Genomic DNA, 21,817 nt, shown 5'->3' on the forward strand with positions numbered 1-21,817 from the left:
GGTGGGCAGACTGCGGAGGTGAGGGGACCTGGATGGAAGGCTGCAGGGAGCTATCTGGACACTGGACACCTAAAGTGGTCATTCATTCAAAGGGATGTGGTGTAGATGCTTCTAGAGCCTGGAAGAGTGTAATGACAGAGGTACTGGCTCTTCAAGCAATCTATGTCCCAAAGGACCAGACTGACAGAGTCAGGAGAGAGGACAGGGTTTCAATGTCAAGGATGCGGTGAGCTCTGGTAATGGCTCTTGAGTTAGTTAAGGGACAGAGGCTGAGCACCTGGCACAGCGTTCACCAACACGGGCACATGACAACAGCAGAGAGGATTCAGTGACCATGGACATCGAGGAAGAGGTTGCTATGCAGGTCAGGACTCAGGTAGCTTTCTTTCCCAATTCCATCCAGGGCTCCATTCTGTCACTGCTCTGCACCCCCAGGGAGATGGTTACAGCCACATCAAGCTTTCTCTTAGGCAGAGCATCAAGTCCAAGGAAGGACAGAAGGGGCCGTGGAATACAAGAATGTTCCTCTAACGGACAAAACCTAGAATTCACACAGGTCATCTCTGAGCCCAGTGTTCAGAACTTGGGAAGAAGGATGCTTGAGCTGCAAGGGAGAGAGGACATGGCTCACTGTTGCAGCCTCAGTGTGCCTCTCTGGTCAGAAGGGGAGGGCAACAGAAAGAAGGAAAAATGGTTCTTGTGCAAATTTGAAATATTCTTCTTAAACCACAATAAAGAAAACCGATTTTAAAAGAGGAGGTGACAAAAATCAGGAGGGAATTATCAACTTTCTATATTCAACAATCTAGAAACACATGATGTCACTTGCAGAAAACACACAAAGCAAGACCATGTCAGTGTTTACAAATTTATTCTTCAAATATTATTGATCAGGCATAGCCTTCCTGTGCATGTCAGCAGATCTCATTCCATTACAGCATATTTTATTTTATTTTATTTTTTTTTTTGTTTTTCGAGACAGGGTTTCTCTGTGGCTTTGGAGGCTGTCCTGGAACTCACTTGGTAGTCCAGGCTGGTCTCGAACTCACAGAGATCCGCCTGCCTCTGCCTCCCGAGTGCTGGGATTAAAGGTGTGCACCACCAACGCCCGGCACAGCATATTTTAAACTTCAGTAGGAATTAAACCTTGAGATTTCCCCATGAGTCTGGTAGCAGAGAGCAGAACTCACCAGCCATATCTTATCACCTCTCCTTCTTCGTAGAATCCACACCTGCCATGTAGGACAAGAACCTGTCCTACAGATGATGTTCCACGAACTCTTTCCTTTCTACCATCTGAGCGTTTCCCCATCACTCCCTGTGACCAAACTATGAACAAAGAAATGGGGTTCACATCCAGAGTCTGATTGCAAGATGTGGAAATACTTGGGAAAATACAAGAGTTAGGCCGTACTAGGAAGGAGGATACAGTCTCTATGCAAACAACCAGAAAGCAGTGGAAAGTTGGCAGCTCGGTGGCCTGTGAGGATGGTGAGCCTCAGCTAGGAGCAGTGTGGGGGCATGACTGAGGAGTAGCCATGCTGTGGCTTAGTCAGGACCTGGATGTGCTCCCCAGCCTGGGAGCTTGGTCCTTATGTGGGGTGTCGGAGATTGTTGGACCTAAAGTTGGAGTGTAGTGGGAGGTCACAGCCTGTCCATTTGTGTTCTGGATTCAATTCTCTCAGTGTGGCCTCTCCCTCCAGCAGGCACTACCACCATTGCTGTTAAGGGGACACAGTCAGGAGCTATCATGTGTCCATGGCTCTGTCCAGTACATCTCCCACCCTCGGTCCTCTGAGCTGCACTAAGGAGAGATTACTGAGTCAGGATGTCATGGACCTGGATGAGTTCTTGCAACTTCTCTTCCAGGTCCTGAGCCTGCTTCCGCAGCTCTGCCGCAGACTCTGCCTTCGCACCCTCGTGCAAATGCTTTGAGTCTTTCACAAGGCTGACCACATCCATCACAAGGAAGAGGCCTGCAGTGGCTGCACCCATGATCCGGGCTCCTTTGGTCATTGCCAGAGCAGTGCCTCCAAAGGCTTTCTGCACCTGTCTTGTTTTTCGGGCTGACACTGTCCCTGTTGTCATGAGACGCTTGGCATTATTAGCTAGGCGAGGGCTGGCATTGGCCAGCTTGATGGCATCAATGTTCTTCTTGATGACTTCCAGGTTTTGGAAGCAATTCTTAGATACAGAAACAAACCTGGGGGCACTCTTCTCCAAAATTTCTTTAATGGCCTTCCCTGTGTCGTTGTTGGTTGGCACCAGCTGCCTGGCTTCAGCTTCCGCTGACACTGTGCTGACCTTTTCCACAATGCTTGTGGAAACACTTGTCACAGCCGCTGCTGCCCCGAGCCCCAAGCCTGTGGCTGAAAGTCCCAGACTGACTCCTGCTGTCACAGGTGCCAGAGCGAGGCCAAGGATTGTCAGGATTCCAGACACAGCACTGGTGGAGCTGGCCACCACTTGTGTGATGGTGCAGTCCCTGTGCACCTTGTCAATCTTGTCTGCAAGGGCGTGGAGCTTCCCGATGAGCTGCTCAAGCTCCAGTTTCACCCGAGGATAAACATCCAAAAACCTTGTCTTCTCCTCCAGGTCACTTTGGAGATCGTCTTCATCATCTCCATCACTGCCCACTGTGGTCTCACTAAGAGCTTCACTCAAGGCATCTTCCTCGTCCCTGTAACAGGAGAGGCTCACTGAGTGAGGAAGACAGCTTGTAAAGTAAGGGCTGTCCCGTGGAAATCACAGAGCATTGGTTGTGCATGAAATGGAGGAGAGAGTTAGAGCTGTAGAGGATCTTTCCTTCATTGATGATCAGGTTTGACCCACCATACCATCTTTAATTGTTAAAGACACAATATATTAAAATACTTTAAATTTTTATTTAGTGCTTTTGAGTGTTTTGCCTACAGTGTGTGTGTGTGTGTGTGTGTGTGTGTGTGTGTGTGTGTGTGTGTGTGTAGCAAGTGCAGCCCTGGTGCCAGGGGAGGGCAGAAGAAGGAATTGGGTCTCTGGACCCGGAGTTACAGACAGTTGTGAGTCACCATGAGGTGCTGGGAATGGGACCTCAGTCATCCGGAAGAGCTTTCAGTGCTCCTAACCCTGAGCCATCGCTAGACCTTAACACACCCTTTGCTGCTAGACATGTAACAAAGATGCCTTCCCCTCAACGTCAGTGTCGTCACTACCAACTTCCTTCTGTGTAGGAACTCTAAATTAACACTGAGGAGTGAGGTTAGAGGAAAAATAATCCTATATTTAAGGAAAGGTTTGTGTCCTCGGAAGAGTTCACTGCTCCCAAAGAAAAGCCTCCTCTTGTCCTCCTCTACTGGGAAATGATCTGCCTCCCTACAGTGCCCTGCTGGTCAGGGATGTCCATGCTAGCTAGGAGACATGGATAGAAGGTCTGCAAATTGCACATGCCTAAGAGAGAAACCCCACATGGGACAGTCTGTGAAGCTGCATGTCCTTTTGCTCTGCAGGTGTGTGTACACCTGAGCTGGTGTGGCCGCTCACATAAGACCCAGCACTCAAACACAGCACTAAAGTTCCTGCCTGCTGTGAGCAGAAGATAAAGAAACATGAGCGGATTCCTCACTTAAATGTGGGCTCCATCCCCAGGAAATCTCACTGCGCCTCTGCAAGTGTTTCCGTAGCAGGCAAAACTGAGAACTCAAACCACGTAGGTTCCCTAGCCCTCCCTGAATGATTTCTCAGCCTGAGAAAGGTGATGTGTGGTGGGACTTTGCTGTCATTTCTGACCTCCAAAGGAAGTAGCCACTAAGAGCATGAACTCTAGGAAGGAAGGAGACCTCGGCTCACTCATGGGGACTGTGTATGTGATCAAGGCCCAACAATCTTCTGAACCGTGGGGCTTAGGTGGACAAAACCTTTTCCTTGAGAAAACTTTAGTTAAGCTTTTCTCCACTGCTTCCCGAGTGTGGATTGATCTTGTCTTTCTATGCCTTTCCTGTGCATGGTGGGCATGCCCTGCCCAGGCTTGTCAAGAATCCTAAGTCAGGTTGTGAGAACACTCTACCTTTGATACTTGACACTCAATACTCATTCAAGTTCCCGTGTCTAACTTATGGTGTGTTAGGCCTTGACTTCCCTCAGGAGGAATTCCATGAGGTCAGCTTCACAGTGCCCCTACCTCTCTGCTATCTACTGTCCCTAAGTCAGTTTGTCTGCTATAGTCCCCAGATAAGTGTATATCCAGAATTGTTCTGTCTCTTTCCCTTAGAGGAACAGTCCTGAACAGTATCTTCCTACTGTTAACTATGTCAGAATAATTACTGGTTCCCATGGGAGTTTCTTGGTGTGCGACACTCCATGTGAATTCTCACATGACTACACCTTGAAGTGGACTGTTGATGTGGCTACGTTGGCAAAGTGTTTTCCATTAAAAAATGTGAACCAGAGTTCAGTCTTCCAGTGTCCACATAGAAAAGCCAGGTGCTGGGCATGGCCTTTAATCCCTGTGTGGGGATGCAGAGTCACGAGCATCCCTGGTGTTCCTGATAGCCCATTGTGGTGAAACTGATGAGTTCCAGGTAGATAAAGGTGATTGTTTCTTTTAAAGGGGCTTAGAGGGATTGCTCATTCACTCAGATGATGCACTTCTCTTGCAGAAAAAGTGGCTTTGGTTCTCTGCAACCACACTTGGTGACTCACAGTGGCAGGGAGGGGATCTGAGGTCCCCTTTTGTCCTTCATGGATAACCCTGTGGATTAGGGACCTCACTCATTCCCTGGCTTAATTTCAATAGTTTGTTTCCTTAAAGGTTCTGTGTCCAAATGGAGTAACCTGGGGTTATGGGACATTAGTTTAGGGACACAACTCAGTCTCTCGCACTAGTGACATCATCGAAATAGCTCACGTGCCAAGTGCTCATAAACACATTTAAACAGCTTATCCCTGATGCCATTCAATTCTTCCTTCCTTCCTTCCTTCCTTCCTTCCTTCCTTCCTTCCTTCCTTCCTTCCTTCCTTCCTTCCTGTTTTGGTTTTTCAAGACAGGGTTTGTCTGTGTAGACTTGACTGTCCTGGAACTCAGAGATCCACCTGCCTCTGCATCATCCTGAATGCTGGGATTAAAGGTGTGCACCACCAACACCCAGCACCATTCAAACTCTTATACACAGTCCCCTAACCCTGTTCTTTTTTCCCCAACCTAAGAGAAAAAGCTCATTGAATCTGTGGCTGAGTACCTTTCTGTCTTCTCCTGCTGGTCATTTTGGAGCTCGTCTTCATTTTCTACATCAGGAACTACAATGATGCCACTAAGAACTTCATGCAAGAAAATTTCCTCTTCTCTGTAACAGGAGAGATCGGCTGAGTGAGGAAGACAGCTTGTAAGATAAGCTCACTCAAGTGCAAGAAACACACACACACACACACACACACACATTAAAAACAAAACCTTTTGTACAAAGCAACTTTCAATGAACCCCCTACTATGTGCTGGCCTGTGTGCAGGCCATATGTTAAGCCCACCACACGCATCCTCTTATTTTTCTTACAATGAAGTGCAATGGTCTCCAAATAAAGCAGAAGGTTATAAACTATGTTCCCATGGTCACAGGAACAGCAATGGCAGAAACAATCTTGTCCCCTGTGGTTGCCGTCTCTCCTTAATCAGAAGTTGTTCCCTTCTACTGAACAGCATTGAGGAAATGCTTCCTGACAAGGGACACCCTGAACTCCAGCTACTTGGTCTGCCTGGGTAGAATTTTCCTCCCCAGAAAAAGCCAACCAGGCATGGGCTCTGGTGGCATTGTTAGCATCCCCCAGGGAGGTGACCTGGACAAACCGGTTCCTGCCACAAGCTCTTTCCAGGCTTCCTCTTCAGTCAGCAGGAGCTGCAGGGCTTCTGTGCTCCTTGTGTCCAGGAGGTACCCAACCATAGACTCAAGGAAGAGTGTTCTCTCTTGTGGGCAAGAAAAAGAATATGGTCAGAGGACCGTGCATAAGAGCTTAAATGGCTTCAGGAACAAGCTGGTTAACTGTTTCTCAGCATCTGTTCCTTGAAGTGTCATTAGTGGTAGGGGTTGAGTTGTTTCCTTAACTCATTTGTAAAAGCTCTAATCCCAGGTGACTGTGTTTGGGGACAGAGCTGTTAAGGAACCAAGGGAGGTTGTGAGTGAGGTTCCTAGTCCATAGTATTTGTGTTCTTGTAGCAATCAGAAGAAACTCCCTCTCTCCCTTTCCCTCCTTCTCTGTCTTCCCTCCTCTCCCCTTTCTCTCTTTCCTTACTTCTCTTCAACTCCCAGATACATGAGAGAGGCCATGGGCACAAGCTTCTCTGCCAATCAGGAAGAGAGGACTCCCCAGGGACAAACTGCCACACTTTGATTGTGGATGCTGGCATCCAGGGCAGGGAGAAAATAGGATTTTTCTTTTTAAGCCACCTACCCAGTGTAACTTTGCAATGGCATCCTGAGAAGGCCAATGTACCAGGGAGCTGTCATGTTGATTTGCAGAGATGCATGTCCTTTTCAGCTCAGTACAAGTAGAAAGTGAGCCCCTCATCCCCAGGAAGAGGGAGGGTTCAGTGATGGCTTCCATTTACTGTGTGCCTGTAGCACTGTCCTTGGATGTGACTTTTCTCCTTGATTTTGATGTCATATACAGGAGTATTTGCCTGCTTGTATGCATGTCTATGCACCATGTGGGTGTCTGGTGCCCAAGGAGCACCTTGGATCTCCTGGAGTTGTTGTTATAGACGGATGTGAACCTGTTATGGGTGTTGGGACTGAACCCGTGTCTTCTGCAAGAGCAGCAAGTGCTCTTCACCTCTGAATCACTCTCTAGCCCCAAAGGTGACTTTTGACACTGGAACGGTTAGTTATTCATCCTGAGTTTCAGTCCACTGGATCAATAAATATCTTGGAGATCAGTAGTCCTTATTTGGGTGGTTTGTGTGGGAGCTTCCAGATATGAGTAGATCCTAGGTGCTCTGAGCTAATGAGTGGTTCAAAGACTGAGCTGAGGCATCATGGGAAGTAGGACCTGGCTGGAGTCAGGAGGGCACCTGGGATGTGTCTTGGGGCTGGTGGCTGTCTTGTCCTCACCCTTTCTCGTTGCTGCTTTGCCTGCTTTTTGTGTGTCATGATATGAGATGCCCACACTGTCTTCCTTACAATAATCATACAATTTTGCAAGCAAAACATATCTATTCTCATTAGTCAAAATATGATCAAAGTAAAACAAAACAAAACAAACAAACAACCCCCTCAAACACCTAAAAAACAGAGAGCCTAGTGGTGATGACAAATGCATTTATTCCTGCACTTGGGAGGCAGAGGCAGCCAGATCTTTGTGATTTTAAGGGCAGCCTGGTCTATAAAGTGAGTTCTAGGATGACCATGATTATTACACAAAGAAAACCTGTCCTGAAAAACCAAACCAATCCGAACCAAAACAACCCCCCAAAAAACCCCAAACAAAAAACAAAACAAACCAAACCCCAAAACAAACAAAGATCAAAGTGAGTAATACTTGTTTTGAAATTTTGAAATATGCATTTAAAAATATGTGCGTATGTATGTCTATGTGAGGGTGACAGATCCCCTAGAACTGGAGTTACAGACTGTTGTAAGCTGCTATGTGGGTGCTGGGAACTGAACCCAGATCCTCTGGAAGAGCAGCCCAGTATTCTCAACCATTGAACCATCGCTCCATCTCTGAGCACCACTAGTTTTTCATTTTTATTTTCTGTTTGTTTTTTTCAAGACAGGGTTTCTCTGTGTAGCTTTGGAGACTATCCTGGTACTCGCTCTGTAGACTTGGCTGGCCTCGAACTCACAGAGAATCTCCTGCCTCTGCCTCCCGAGTGCTGGGATTAAAGGCATGCGCCACCACTACCCACCAAGCACCACTAGTTTTAACAACTAGCTTTTAGTGAATGAATGAACGAATGGTCTACTGAGCCAATAGAATAATTTTAAAAAGGAAATGTAGGCAGAATAGTGGTGTATGCCTTCAATCCCAGCACCAGGGAGGCCAAGGTAGGTAGATTGCTGTGATTTGAGGCCAGTAGAAGTCATGGAACACAGGGATTGGAAAACTAGCGCATACTAGGCTGGTGTAGGGCGGTTCCTGGGTATAGAGGGGCTCCTGGATGTAGGGTGGTTGCTGGGTATAGGGAGGTTCCTAGGTGTAGGATGGTTCCTGGTGTAGGAGGTTCCTGGTGTAGGGTATTTCCTGATGTGGGGTGGTTCCTGGTAGTGTGGTTGCTACGTGTAGGGTCTTTCCCGGTGAAGGGTGTTCCTGGTGTAGAGGGTTGTTCCTAGGTGTGTAGAGTGGTTACTGTTTAGGAGCCAACTGAAAGTGGAGTTTTTTTTTATTTTATGTTTCTGGTCTTTTTTTTTCTTCTGGGTTTTAGCTTCAACTTCAGGCTTTTCTTTTAAATGAGAAAAGAAGCCATCAGGCCCCACCTTAGGTAGGCACAGCTGGTAAACAAGCACTTGTCCTGCAGTGCACGGCAGGGGCCTGGATCCATTGGAATTAACGGGGTCCAGGGAGAGGAGGCAGCCAACAGGGAGGGCTGGCTGTGCAGCAGGCCCGGGTCTGCCTGTTTGCTATTCTGATCTCAGAACGACATGGGGACACTCAGCCTGGAGATGTGGGTAATTTGAGGTGACAGTTTCCAGGTAGCAGAGATGGACTGTGGGGCCAGACTCCCTGAGGTGCAGTAGATTCCTGCTGAGGCAGTTAGAACAGGTGGGGTCCTGAGCTGGAGCAGGGTGGGCTCCCTCCTCAGGGACAGCGCCCCAGGGTCAGCTGAGAGCAACCTCCATAGAGACGGGTGCTGGCTCCCATCTCAGTCCTCCTGCCTCCTGCTCCTTCCATTCTTCTTTCTCTGCCTCTTTCATCTCCTCTCTTCTGTCCCTACCCTCCCTCCCTCCCTCCCTCCCTCCCTCCCTCCCTCCCTCCCTCCCTCCCTCCCTCCCTCCCTCCCTCCCTCCCCTGCTGGCTTCCATTTTTCAGGCTGGGTATTGAGGAGCCTCCTGAGAATGAACCCCAATACAAGACCAGGAAGGGGGCCTCTCTGACCCAGGCCTGGGGAACTCTCTATGCTCCCCCTTGGGGTTCTCCTCTTGTACCTTTGACTCCTCAGCAGGCACTCAGCAGGGAGGCTCTGGCAGTCCTAGGCCAAGGGCAGCAGAGAACAAGACAGCTTACCTGGGGAGCCCATGACAGCTGCTGGGTCTTGGTGTCACTCAGGGGATCCTGGCAAGTTTTCCTTACTTCTCAGCAGGCGTCCAGGCTACTGGAAGAAAAACAACCGGTGGAACAAAATGGGGATAGCTGCTGTGACCAGGGCATTTGGTGACCCACAGGTCATTCAACATGGTTGCCAAGGACAGTAAAACTTGACCCAATGCATGTGTGTTTCCCTAGCTCTGTGACTGTTATTTAAAGAAGTGTGTCTTAGTGACTCCAGTCCTGTTACCCTCTCCTCCTCCAAGACAGAGGACTCCTGTCCTGTTGGGGACAATGGAGAAGGTAACAGTTGAAGACACAGCTGTAGAGAAACAATGGACTCTTCCTATAGAAGGAAATATGGTGAAGAATGTTCTGGTAGACACCTGCAGTATTAATGGTATTTTGTATTAATGATAGTTTCTTATACTGACTGTCTAAGTCCATGTTTTGTTGCTGTCAAGAGACACCATGGCTAAGGCACCTCTTATACAAGAAAGCATTTGATCGAGGCTTGCTTACGGTTTCAGAGGTTTACTCCATTTACCACAATGGTGGAAAGCATGGCGGCATGCAGGCAGACCTGGTGGTTTTATAGTTGAGAATTCTACATACAGATCCACGGGCAGCAGGAAGAGAGAGACTCTGGCTTGCCTTAGTTTTGAAACCTCAAAGCCCACTTCAGTGACACACTTCCTTCAGCAAGGCCACACCTACTCCAACAACACTACACTTCCTAACTACTCTCAAGTAGTGCCACACCCTAATGACCAGGCATCAAATATATGAGCCTATGGGGGCCATTCCTGTTCCAAACAGTGACACTTACCGTCCATGATGCTCTGGGTTCCTTACTCGTACATAATGAAGTCTTTGCACATGCTCTATTAGGTTGAGATTTTCTGACTCCATGTCAAGAGGGTGGGACAGGCACATATTTGCCTAATGTGTGTGAGTTTTCAGTGTAGACAGAAGGAGGACTTGAACCCAGAACATGCTAATCCATATCTCACTTGCGTATGACTAAGATCCACTGTCTTAAAACACAACTGCATTCCCTTGTCTTTATATTACACGTGTGCATCATAGTGTGTGTGAGTGTGTGAGTATGTGTGTGTGTATATGTATGTATGTGTGTGTGTGCTATAAATGCTTCTTATCCACAGCACTGCCTGTGCCAAGTACCAGGTCCTCATCTTAGTACTTTTACTGGGGTCCTCTGTGGTTCCCAGGAGACATCTCCTTGCTTCTGTGACATCCTTGTCCTATCAGGATGGTCCCTGCCCTGCTGTGTGCTGGCCTTGACACATGACTCCTGGACCCTGTGGTGTTCCTAATCATTATGTAAATAGCAATGCAAAGAATGTTCTCGTTGCCTGTTAGTGCCTGCGTTTCAGACTATTTCCTTATCAAATTTGTGGAAGTAGAAGGACTGGGTTAAGGGCGCTAACATCTAACACGGGCAGCGTGTGAGGATGCTCACTCCTTCCTTCTGAGCAGTCCTCAGTAGTCTGTGGGGTGGGGAACACTTCATAAAGAGAGAAACACAAACTGACTGACTGTGGGTCGGAGGCATCAGCTCCTCCTGGGACCTGACCAAATGAGGCTGAATGTTGTGTTCCTGTGGTAACAGCTGAAGATAGGGCAGCTCACTCTCAGGACTGGACTCTGCCCTTGTAATGACGACTCAGCGTTCTTGCCCAAACCTTCCATGTGAACAAAGCCCAGGCTGGCCTCCTAGGAGAACCATAAACTCCTAATCTTAGGCCTGCCACACCCAAGTGTTAGGATTCCAGGTTTGTGCACCCTCCCCTTGTTCAAATCTTCTCACACGAATTCTTAATGAAATACAAAGTGCATTTCAAAAACGGTAAGAGTCAGTCAGAGTCTGAGACATACAGTGTTCGAAAGTCCCCTCCCCAAAGTGAAACCCAGGGTCAGCTCCTCAGGGCTGGCATGCTTCCTGTTCAACAATGCCAACAGGGTCTTTGGACTTAAGGTGATAGGGTTGGAGTCATCTCATCATTGGCAGGTTAAAAAAAATCACATTAATACAGAGATGTATCTTAAAAACAATTTACTGGCCAAAGAATTTAAACATCTGGAAGATGCCCATTGATGCAGCCAAATGCGTACACATCCCCATGTAGCTGTTGGGCTGTGGAAGGTTGTGGAGATTTGAGGGACAGTTAACAACACCCACCCAGGACTGTAATGTGCCCTGTTGGGGCCACAGACACCCATATGTGGAGCAGGCAGACAGCAGAGAGAGTCTGTGGGAACCTTGAGCAGGGGTGCCTGGGGCAGGTCAGAGTAGCTTTAAGGACAAAGTGGGGGGTAGGAGGGGTGCCCATCTGTATTTGTCAGGGTTCCCTAGAGTAACAGAACTTATAGAATAGATCTCTCCATATATATAGAAAGGGGATTTATTAGAATGACTTACAGGCTGTGGTTCAGCTAGTCCAACAATGCTGCCCATGAATGGAAGGTTGAAGACTCCAGTAGCTGCTCAGTCCACAGGCTGGATGTCTCAGCTGGTCGTCAGCGTCTGCTGGAATCCCGAGTGGGGAGGCTCTAATGCCAGAGAAGGAGTGGACTTGTTAGTTAGTTGAGACAATCAGCAAAGATCCAACACTTCCTCTTCCATGTCCTTATACAGGTTCCAGCAGAAGGCGTGGCTTAGATATGAGTCAGGGCTCCCTCCTCAAAAGATCTGTATTAAAGGCATGTCTTTCCTTCTCAAGGATCTGGCTTAGGAGTGGGTCTTCCGACTTCAAGTTAAGCAAATACCCCCTCACAGGTGTGCCCTACATTTGGGTTTTAACACAATGTCAGATGTAGTCAAGTTGACAACCAAGGCTAGTCATCACATCACTCAGTCCTCTAGTTCCAGGGGTGCTCTGCCACTCAGACCCAGAAATAAAATATTAGGCAACAAACCCTTTTGGAAACCTGAGGGACAAACGTTGAAACACAGCTTGGTAGAGTCATGTCTGACAGGGAACTGTGGGTGTGCCTTTGTTTATGTGCACTGTGTTGGAAATTTTTTAATTAGTTCAAGTAAAAGAAGTTTGAATTATTTTCATCATCTGTTCGCCGAGTCCTTGATAGTTCTGAGAACCAGGATGTGGGGCATGGCTTCTTCTCTCTGAAAATCTCCGGGATCAGAAACAAGTTCAGACTTCCTGGTATCCACTTTACCATGGCCTCTGGGGCATGTGTGTGTCAATCCTCCAGCTACCAAGGAGAGCAGTGCCCTGGTAGGGATGAGCAGAGCAGCCAATCCTAACACTGCTTATCAAACGAAAAAGAGATATTCTGAGAGAGAAAGTCCTGTATGCAATGTCACACAGCTGATTCTGACGTTGAGAAGAAAATGGTAACTTCAAAGTTTCTAGAATATTCTTTGCGTATATAGACACATAGGTTGCCCCTACCTGGATTCTGCCCTTGCATTTTCAAATACACAGTGGTGCTGTATACAGGATTGCGCACCTTTCCCACCCAACACCCAGAACAGCCTTGCCTCTCTTCTGCAGTCACACACTGAAGAGAGGCTGGTCACGGCCAGGGGATGCAGACTGCACATCCACTGATGCAGCTCCTTCTAGTATCTGGAACAGGGCGCTCTTTTCTGGCCCTCAGTTTCCACCATGGAATATGGCAGACACGTGTTCTGAGAGAGTCATGGTGCAATTTCTGTGTCCTTGTTTCTCTTAAGTCCACCTTAGCACCATCTGTTCATGTGGCAATGCCCTGGGGGCAACTCTAGTTCATGACACAGGGGTGGGTGGACTCTGGGCCCTCTGCTCTGTCCACCATCATTATTCAATTCCTCCTGTTGCAAAGGGACACCCAGAACAGCCACCTTCCCTCTGAGGAGCCCTAGTCATATATCAGGAAGTCTGGATCTAAGCGAACCCCTTGGTGATCCCATCTGAGGGGTGTCTAAAGTCCCTTGTGCTGACTTCCTAGGGAGAGGAAAAAGCAGCCAGATTCCAACCTGGATGCAAGTTCAGCCACAGGTTGGTGAACCTGTGACCTATGAGACTGACTAAGTCACATTTACAGAATGGGGCAATTGTCCTTTCTGAGAGTGGCTGTGGGTATGGGCAGATGTCTCCCTACTATTGGAAGAATCTTCTCCTGTCAGACTTAGATATGACACAGCTGTGCTTAGCAGTGTGTCCAGTCCCCAGCTGTGCATCCGAGTCACAGCCAGAGGCAGGCATGAGGGGTGGGAGAGTGGCTTGGTGGTGGTGGTGGGGCAATATTCTCAGCTGAGAAGGGCAAGGGGTGTCACACATTCCGAGCAATTGATGAGCCAGTGGACACCCCAGACAAGGCACCCAGAAGGTGCCAACCTCTGTCTTGCCATCTCTACAAACCCCCTCAGCAGAGCAACCATAGATCATAATCATAACTTAGTGCAGGATGAACCTTTGTGGTCTCAGTCACCATTGATTTGGGACCTTCCCTCTCTCCAGCCTTGCTGGGCCCTGTCCCTCTTCTGTGTGCAGTCCCCTCCCCTCTCCTCACCTTGGCACAGACTCTGACTCCAAGGTCAGTAACAAATGTGTGTGGTGCTAATGAAAGTTTCCAGAATCAACCACAACTGAGCCTTCTAAACACTAATTAGCTAATGAGAACTTCCTTTGCTTTAGGGAGGTTAGAGCATTGAAGATCAAGAACCTAATGTTACCTTTTCTCTGTCTTTTGTCTCCTGAATATCCCCTGTTGGATTTAACACCTCATGATAAGAGATAAAAACCATTAGGGATGTGTTAACTTAGCAGACCACTAGCTTCCACCAGCCCACAAGAGAGAACATTAACAGACATCCGAGGCCGGTAACCATCTCTGATGTTTCTCCAAATGTCTTGAAAATATGTTCATTTATGAATTTCTTTTCTGTTACTGTAAAACAACAGGAGAAAGAACTGGTTTTCATGTTGGAAGATGGACTTTGTTGTAACCTAACTCTGTGTTCCTGGGCCATGGTCCCTCCTATTTGGCTGTAGAATAAACTGTGTCTTACCCCTTTGAGGTGAGAGTTATATTTTTGTGTTGGCAATGGAAATGAGCAGCTGCCTCCCAACCCTAAGCCTGGGCTTGGGACTTGATGTCAGCTTCTTTGTCCTGCATCAATTTAGCAGTCTCCCCAATTGGAGGAGAGTGTTCACTCACAGTGTCCGCCCTGGCAGCGTCACCTACAGGAAAGAAAGCACAGAATGGAGCGGTGGGAATGGAGGAGTGCCCCCACACATGGAGCCTCCTGAGGGAGGTTTCCTTTGGTGTCCTAGAGCTTCTGGAAGGAGGAACAGCACTGCACCTGGTGCCTTTGATAAGGAAGAATCGTGGAACTTTTGTGCTTGGCCCCTGGCTGGCTGCACCAGCCCTTAGAGGAAGCACTGAGAGTCGGGATACCTGCCGAGTCTTCCTGGTTCTCATGTCCCAGGAGAAAGAACTGAAGCAAATGCACGGTGAGGAGTCAGTAAGAGCCGTTTATTTAGGGATGAGGACATGCTTGAGGATGGGAGTGGACTGGGGACTGGGCAAGGCTGGGCATCTTGGCTTATTTACACAGCACACATCTCTCGAGCTTGTGTTTTGTGGGTTCTTCTCTCCCATGCCTTGTTTCTGATAGTGGAGATGGGGGGAACTGTCCAGTCTTTCTGATAACTGACATCTTCCACATTTCGTCCAGAGGCCACCCTCTCTGGTTCCTCTTTGGCACATCCTTCGTTCCCTGTCTTAGGCTCCAGTTGGACTCATTTGCCCACTGCTATGCACACTAACCTGCCGTGATCAACTGTAGGCCTGGATCTCTGTCCCACGGATCTGATGGCACAATTGTTCCCCCTCTAACAGTGTCTCCACTGTCCCCATTCCGTCTAGTTCCTTCCCCCTGACCTCAGCATGTCTTCGGAGCTGGGGTGACTAGTTGGAGCCTGATCAGAGTGTCTTGTAGAATTTGGTGAGCATCTCCAACTTCCCCTCCAGCTCCTGAGCTAGCATCCTGAGTACTCCAGCAGACTCTGACTGTGTGCCTTCGTACAAATGCTTTGACTTTTTCACAAGGCTGTCAACATCTTTCAAGAGAGACACACCTGCAGCAGTGGCACTCCTGATGCGGGCTTCATTGCTCATCACCAGAGGGGTTCCTTTCAAAGTGGTCTGCACCCGTCTAGCACGTTGGGATGAGATCTTTCCTGTGGCGGCGAGGATCCTGGCATCTTCCTCTAAGTGAGGGTTGGCTCTAACCAGCCTGAGGGCATCCATGTGCTGCTGAAGGGCTTTGAGGTCATTGGTGATATCTTTGGCAGCCTGAGGTAACTTGCCGGCTATCCTGGCCATGGTTGTTTCAGCCTCCAGCACTTCCATGCCGGTTGAAGCAAGGTGACTGACTTTCTCTTTTTCCGAAAAACGGCTTGTTTCCTCCACAATTGAAGTAGCAACACTAGTCACAGTAGCTGCTACCCCCAGGCCCAACCCAGTTGCTGAGAGCATCAGACTGCCCTCTGCTGTCACTGGAGCCAGAAACAGACTAAGGAGGCCCAGCATGTCGGAGGCAGTGCTGAAGGAGTCAGCCACTAAGTTGGAGATGGCACAGCCCCTGTGCACTGACTCAGCATGGTCAGCCAGGGCCCGGAGCTGCATGATTTGCTCCTCTGCCTCTGCTCTCAGGCGAGGAAATGCTTTCTGAAACTTCTTCCTGCCCTGGAGGTCTTCTTGAAGCCTGTGTCTGTCTGCTAGGGCTGAGAGCGCAGTCAGGTCCCTCAGCAATTTGTGCAGGGCAAGCGCCTTATCCCTGTAACAGCAGAGGTCAAGTGCATGAGAAAGACAGCCCCTGTCATTAAAATAGGCTGTGTCATGCCCTCTACATCATTTACACCATCACCATCCAACAGGAACTCTAAAGATGTGTGCAAGTTCCCCTTTGGTGGGTGATGTTAGGTATTTCAAAGACAAACTGTGGTCCTTAGTAGGGACTGAATCATCATAAGGGCTGGGGACCCTCTGAGGGGAAGGTGCTTGCCATGTAAACATGCAAACCTGAGTCCCATACCTCAAACCCAAGAATACAGAACCAGGTCCAAGCACATGGCTTTGTAATCTCGGTGCGGGCTAGACAGAGACTGGTTGATCTTTGGACCTCACTGACCAGCTAGTCCAGTCTACTTGGCAAATGTGAGTCCAGTGAGAGACCCTGTCTGAGACAACATGGACAGCACCCAGGGTGGCGCTGAGGTTGTCCTCTGACCTCCTGTACACATATGTGCACCTGCACATGGCACCCACATGTATGCACATGTCTTGTGACAGTCATCATAAGAGGTGTGCTAGCAGTAGACATTGCAGAAAGACGCTTAACTGCTGTCAGGCAAACGCCTCCCCTCCAGACAGATGTGCTGAGGGGTGGTTAAATGCCTCCACCAACATATGTGTGTGCTGAGGGGAGTCTTCAGATGCACACAGAATACAGAATGACATCAGAGGCCCCCTTCATTCAGGGAGTGTTGGCGTACTGCAGAGAGGTCATCTCTCCCAAAGATGAGATATCTCATCGTCCTTAGCTGTGGGGATGTCCTCTCCAGTTCTGGCCTGCCAGAAAGGTGTGTTCACTCGAGCCCTTCAGGCAAGCTGCCGTGCTACTTGAACATCTTGAATCTGAGAGAGTCTAATGGCGGGACCGCCCTCTGACCATGACTGCCTCCGTGTGCTCATCTCTGCATTCTAAAATTACTCTCCCCCAGACCCCAAAGATCGACTCGGGAGACACCGTGTCATGGTCAGCTCTTCCCCATGTGGCCCCTTCCCCCTTTCCCACTCATTTGGCTGTTTTGTTGGATTATTGAGGTTGAGTGGCTGAACCTGACTTCTCGGGTATAGACTGTGACCAGGAGTTTGGTACCAAATGTGGGCGGTGAGCAGCAGCTGTCTCCCAGTCATAAGTCTGGGCTCAGCATCAGCTACCAGTCCATGAATGTCTTTGCCCTGCACAAGTTCAGCCCAATGAGTAGCAATGAATAGTGTTCTCTGACCTTGACACACGTGACCATGCACATGTATCATACAAATCTCACATACTATAATCCACTAATTTCAAAAACAAAATGTCCTCTCCCCTGTGAGCCCCATGTTTCCTCAACCTAACGCAGCTGCTTGCCAGGGACAACATGTTCGAATAGTTCCCAAGGACTGTTGAGGAGTGCCCTCGACTCCATCCCCTGGGACTGTCTGGAGTGGGTGTGCCTGCCCAGAGAGAACCAATCATGCAGGGGTTTAGGGGCAGCACTGGGACATCCCATAGCGGTGACCTGGACAACTTGGCCTTAGACACGAATGCCTCCCAGGCGCCATCTTCAGTCACTAGGCGATGCAGGTCATCTCTGTCTGCCATGTCCTGGAGATGGCCAGGGGCTTCCTTGATGAAGTGTCTGCTCTCTGTGATAAAAAACAAAACAAAACAAAAGCAAAAACAAAAAAGAAAGTCAGAGACAGGGCAGAGGGTCTGAGTTGGGGGCAGAGGTGGTGGCACTGAGCATAAGGTTCTTCCTGCCATGTCATGAGTGTTTGTCACATAATGTCCTGCTGATCAAATCACCAGTGCTGTGGACAGAATTGTGTCCTTTGGTTTCTATGCATGAGGCCCAGTGTCTGTATTTATAGATAAAGTCACCATGGCAGTGAGGTCATTGCAGTGAAACAATAGAAACACAGACCTTCATGCACAGTCCTGGGGACATCCCTCCCTTCTCTTTCCTCCCTCCTCCCTCCCCCCTCCTCCTTCCTCCCTCCACCCTCCCTCCTCCTTCTTCCCTCCTCACCCTCCCTCCCTCTTCCCTCCTCCCTCTTTCTCTCTTGCCTCTCCCTTTCCCTTCCTCTCTCTCATGCAAACACTGCAGCAGAGACTTTGTAAAGATCCAGGGAGTCTGCTCCCACTGCAAACCATGAAGACAGCCTCACACTGACCAACCTGCCTCCCCTTCATTGTTGACATTGCCTTCCAGAGCTGAGAGAAAAGACAGCCTTTTGTTCTCCCTCAGCCTTTGACATTGTGGGACTTATTGTGGGATTACACACACACACACACACACACACACACACACACACACACACACACCTGCACAAGGGAGGGGCCACTTGCTTACAGGGAAACGAACGTGTTCGTTTCAGAGGAAATGGAAAGTGAAGACTGGAAGAGGGAGAATTTCAGTGCTGGTTTACATCCAGTTTGAATATCTGCCACATCAAACACTGTGGCACCAGCACCTTAAAGGTGACTTTCTCTGGTTCTGACACTAGTTTATTGGGTCAAAGAGGAACATTGGAAAATGGAATAGAATTGATATCAGAGTGTGTTGAACACAGCAAGGATAGTGTTTTTTGGAGTTATCTTTTGCTCATAATGAAGGCATCCATGTAGAAATCAGAGCCCAAAATGACCCGCTTTGGAGAAGATTACAGAAGTATTTCTTCCTCAGTGGGAGCTTTGCAATCTATGGACTCTCAGAAATCACACAAATAGTCAGCGAGTCATGCTGTATGGCTACCCAGTGCAAAAGCCACTGCCACCTCCTGTCCCCATTGTCCCCCACCCAGAATTCAATAACACAGTGACTCCTTGACTCCGTCCTGATCAACAAGACACAAGAAGGCAGCTGCTCAGGGTTTTGGGGCACTTACTAAAGGCACTGGTGTGTAGGAGAGTTGCTGTCCTTACCACTTCCTCCTGCTCAACAGGTACAGGACCTAAGAGGCTGTCAGCTGAAAGGTTGGAAATTCGGGAGACAGTATGCATTACTAAAGTGTCTGCATCTTATGGGCCTTTATGAGTTTGGGACGGAGAGATGACTCTGGCAGAGTTCGTGCCAAGCATGCCCTATACTCTGGGATTGATATCTACCCAGTACCAAAAAATAAATCATATATAAAATTTTATATAAAAATCTGTCTTGCTCTCCCTGCATCAAACCCTCCTTCTGGCCTGCAGGACTGTGACTCTCCTGATAAGTGACTCCTTGGTTGTGTCCCAGGAGATGTGAAAATGATCCTGTTCTTTTCCGCTCCTGGCCATGTGAAGTCCCAAGCTGAGAGCCTCCGTTCTCCATTAATGTACAAGCTCTCCAAATATGGCCATGCAGGGGCTCTCAGCGCATGCTCCCCTTGTCTGTCTGACTTCTTCATTGGGGCAGACAGGGGTGAGGACAGCAGGCTCCTACCTGAGAATCTGCAATTCTCTTTCAGGTCAGGTTCAAGAGTTTGAATCCATCACAAAGGCCCCTAGCCTGCTGGAGTTCCTCCTCCTAATCCCCTAAGCATCTCCAGTTTTTCAAGCCTACACTGGGCTCTTCCCGCCCCATAAAATGCCTCCATCCTCCACCCCTTGAAATCTCACAGGCCACGTCTTTCTGACTGGCTTCCTCATCCCTCCCTGGAATGAACACAGTGTTTTCCTGGCCCCCTCTCCATTAGTCTTGGTTCTTCACCAGTGACAGTCATAATCCCAGTGGTAGCCCAGTGCTGGTTCAAGAACCATCCAAGTTGATTTGTCCTCCTGGGCCCCTGATGCCCCTGATGTGGGCTCTGGGAGACATTTACTAACCACAGCGTCCCCATTCTCTGAGGACATAGCATCATTAAAGGAAAAATGAATGATGGCTTTTTAATTTTCTTCTTTCTCCTCCTGTCCTCTTCTTATCCTCCCTAAGCTTCTAAAACATTCTCTTCTTCTACAGGCACAGAGGACTAAAACCCCTCTCTCAGCACAGACACCTGAAGTCTGACCCTTAGATTAAGAAATCACTCAGTGTTCTGCTCACGTGATCATTCTCATTTTCCATCCTTTCCACCACATTGACCCCCTTTCCTGCCTAACAAACAGGGAACTACTCCCTTCTCCATCCCCACAGATGGAACAGACGCCAGAGGAGGCCCAGAGGAGGTTTGCATGTACTCCACTTGCCCGTCCTTCCTTGTGTTTAGTGCAGAGAAAAGGAGCCAGGTACCAATCTGGCTGCAAGTTCTTCTGCAATGATGCCTTAGTTTACTGCATTCATCCCAGGAGTGAGACAATTATCTCTCTTTCCCAAGGTAAAATTGTGAGGATGAGGAGGTTGAGGAGCTGAAGAGGCTCAACTTACCGGAGATTCACAGCCTGGATGAGCTCAAACAGGACCCAGATGGCCTTAGCTGTGTAGATCTAGCCACCAACTGCACATATGAGTCATAAGGAGAAGCAGACTCTGGGCTGATGGACCCAGCAGGGAAATGGAAAGTGAAAGTCTCATCCAGGCAGCCCTGATCCAGTCAACACCCTGGAATGGAGACCTGGAGCGTGTCACTCACAACCCCACCCACCTTGCTGACTTCATCTCAATATTGCTATTCTGCTCTGGCCAACCAATCTCTTGTGGAGGTCCCCATGGTGGTAAGACCCACCACCACAAACTGTGGAGCTCTCCACAGATCAGTCCCAGCTCTTTACTGTTCTGGAAGCTTCCCAGTGCCTTAGCACACCTCCATGCCCTCCCTTCTCGCACTTGAGCAGAACATCCCTGTCCCAATTGGTTGATGAGGACAGAGCTGCTGAGGGTGGCAGGCACAGCGCTTAGACATCTGCCCGTGTGGATTCCTCTGCCTCCCGCTTCTGCTCTGCGCTCAGACCCCTCACACATCGACTCCTCTGTGAATCCCAGCATCTTCCATGGCAGACTCCCTAGCTGCCAGATTGGCTCCCGTGACCCCTTGAACAGAGGAACCAAAGCCCGCTGCTGACAGAAGTCCTGTGCCTACAATTTTAGGTAGCGATGGCTGTGGAATACCTCAGCTTTGATCCAGGCAGTAGGAGATTTAAACATGGCTGGACCTCAGCGGTCAACTGACCCATGTGTCAGCAAAGGCTCCATTCCACACTATGTCCTTAGGGTTTGGTGGCCGTTCCTACTCTTGAGAGGACAGGATGTCATACTGGATTTCCACACTTCTGCTGCCTACACGCTCGAACATTTGACTGGACTTTAATCAGGACCTGGCTGCAGATTCACCTGAAAGAGAGAAATAAGAATTTTGTCCTCCAGGGAATTAAGCAGAGCACATCCCACCTGGGCATCCTGAAGATATGCTAAAATATGGCTCAGATGACCAGTGCCATGACAAGAAATGTCATTCAGGGCAGCTGCCACTTCAGAGGTGGGGATGTCGAAAAGACCTTTGGCCTAGAGGCTGTTGCAGATACTGGGAGTGTGACCTTAATGCAATGGGAAGCAGCCCTGCAAAGGCTTTGGTAAGCAGATGGTGAACAACAGCACCACCTAGTGGACTGCAGAGGGGTCATCAGTCAAGGCATCTGGGTACCCTGGTTATTATATCCATCCATCCGCACTTAAGAGCACAGAGCTCAGTGAAGAGTGTGCTCAACTCAAACATCCTGGGTACTGTATTAGATGCCCTAAAACATGGGTCCATCTCTCTATTGGTCTCCCTTTATCTAGGGACATCACAAAGTAGGGACAGGGGTCTTACAGTTATCCATGTGAAATGGGGCTTTTGAAGTCACTCAAGAGACAAACATTCCGGGACACAGGGAATAGAAGCACATCCC

General features: G+C 48.8%; 2 protein-coding genes across 4 annotated transcripts; both read right to left on the reverse strand.

The window, feature by feature from the left end:
- Positions 1 to 854: 854 nt before the first annotated feature.
- LOC110339291 (apolipoprotein L2-like) lies at positions 855 to 14,554 on the reverse strand. 3 transcript variants are annotated; one of them, XM_040736313.1, is made up of 6 exons: positions 14,249 to 14,554; positions 11,654 to 11,784; positions 9,190 to 9,277; positions 5,816 to 5,932; positions 5,214 to 5,337; positions 855 to 2,680 (listed from the first exon to the last, which is right to left on the reverse strand). In XM_040736313.1, the coding sequence occupies exons 3-6, from the start codon at positions 9,200 to 9,202 to the stop codon at positions 1,816 to 1,818; spliced, it is 1,119 nt and encodes a 372-aa protein (XP_040592247.1). In that variant the 5' UTR covers positions 9,203 to 9,277; positions 11,654 to 11,784; positions 14,249 to 14,554; the 3' UTR covers positions 855 to 1,815. The 3 variants fall into 3 exon arrangements, with proteins under 3 accessions (XP_040592247.1, XP_040592248.1, XP_021078670.2); XM_040736314.1 differs by lacking the exon at positions 14,249 to 14,554 and having other exon boundaries at positions 9,190 to 9,274; positions 11,654 to 14,202; XM_021223011.2 differs by lacking the exon at positions 14,249 to 14,554 and having other exon boundaries at positions 5,214 to 5,318; positions 5,806 to 5,932; positions 11,654 to 14,199.
- Positions 14,555 to 14,694: 140 nt separating this feature from the next.
- LOC101823068 (apolipoprotein L2) lies at positions 14,695 to 20,509 on the reverse strand. Its single transcript, XM_021223012.2, has 3 exons — positions 20,358 to 20,509; positions 17,532 to 17,658; positions 14,695 to 16,021 (listed from the first exon to the last, which is right to left on the reverse strand). Exons 2-3 carry the CDS (start codon positions 17,612 to 17,614, stop codon positions 15,166 to 15,168), a joined length of 939 nt encoding a protein of 312 aa, XP_021078671.1. The 5' UTR covers positions 17,615 to 17,658; positions 20,358 to 20,509; the 3' UTR covers positions 14,695 to 15,165.
- Between the last annotated feature and the right edge of the window lie 1,308 nt (positions 20,510 to 21,817).

The sequence above is a fragment of the Mesocricetus auratus genome, unplaced genomic scaffold (assembly GCF_017639785.1).
Source record: "Mesocricetus auratus isolate SY011 unplaced genomic scaffold, BCM_Maur_2.0 Super-Scaffold_100055, whole genome shotgun sequence".
Classification (NCBI taxonomy): Eukaryota; Metazoa; Chordata; class Mammalia; order Rodentia; family Cricetidae; genus Mesocricetus; species Mesocricetus auratus.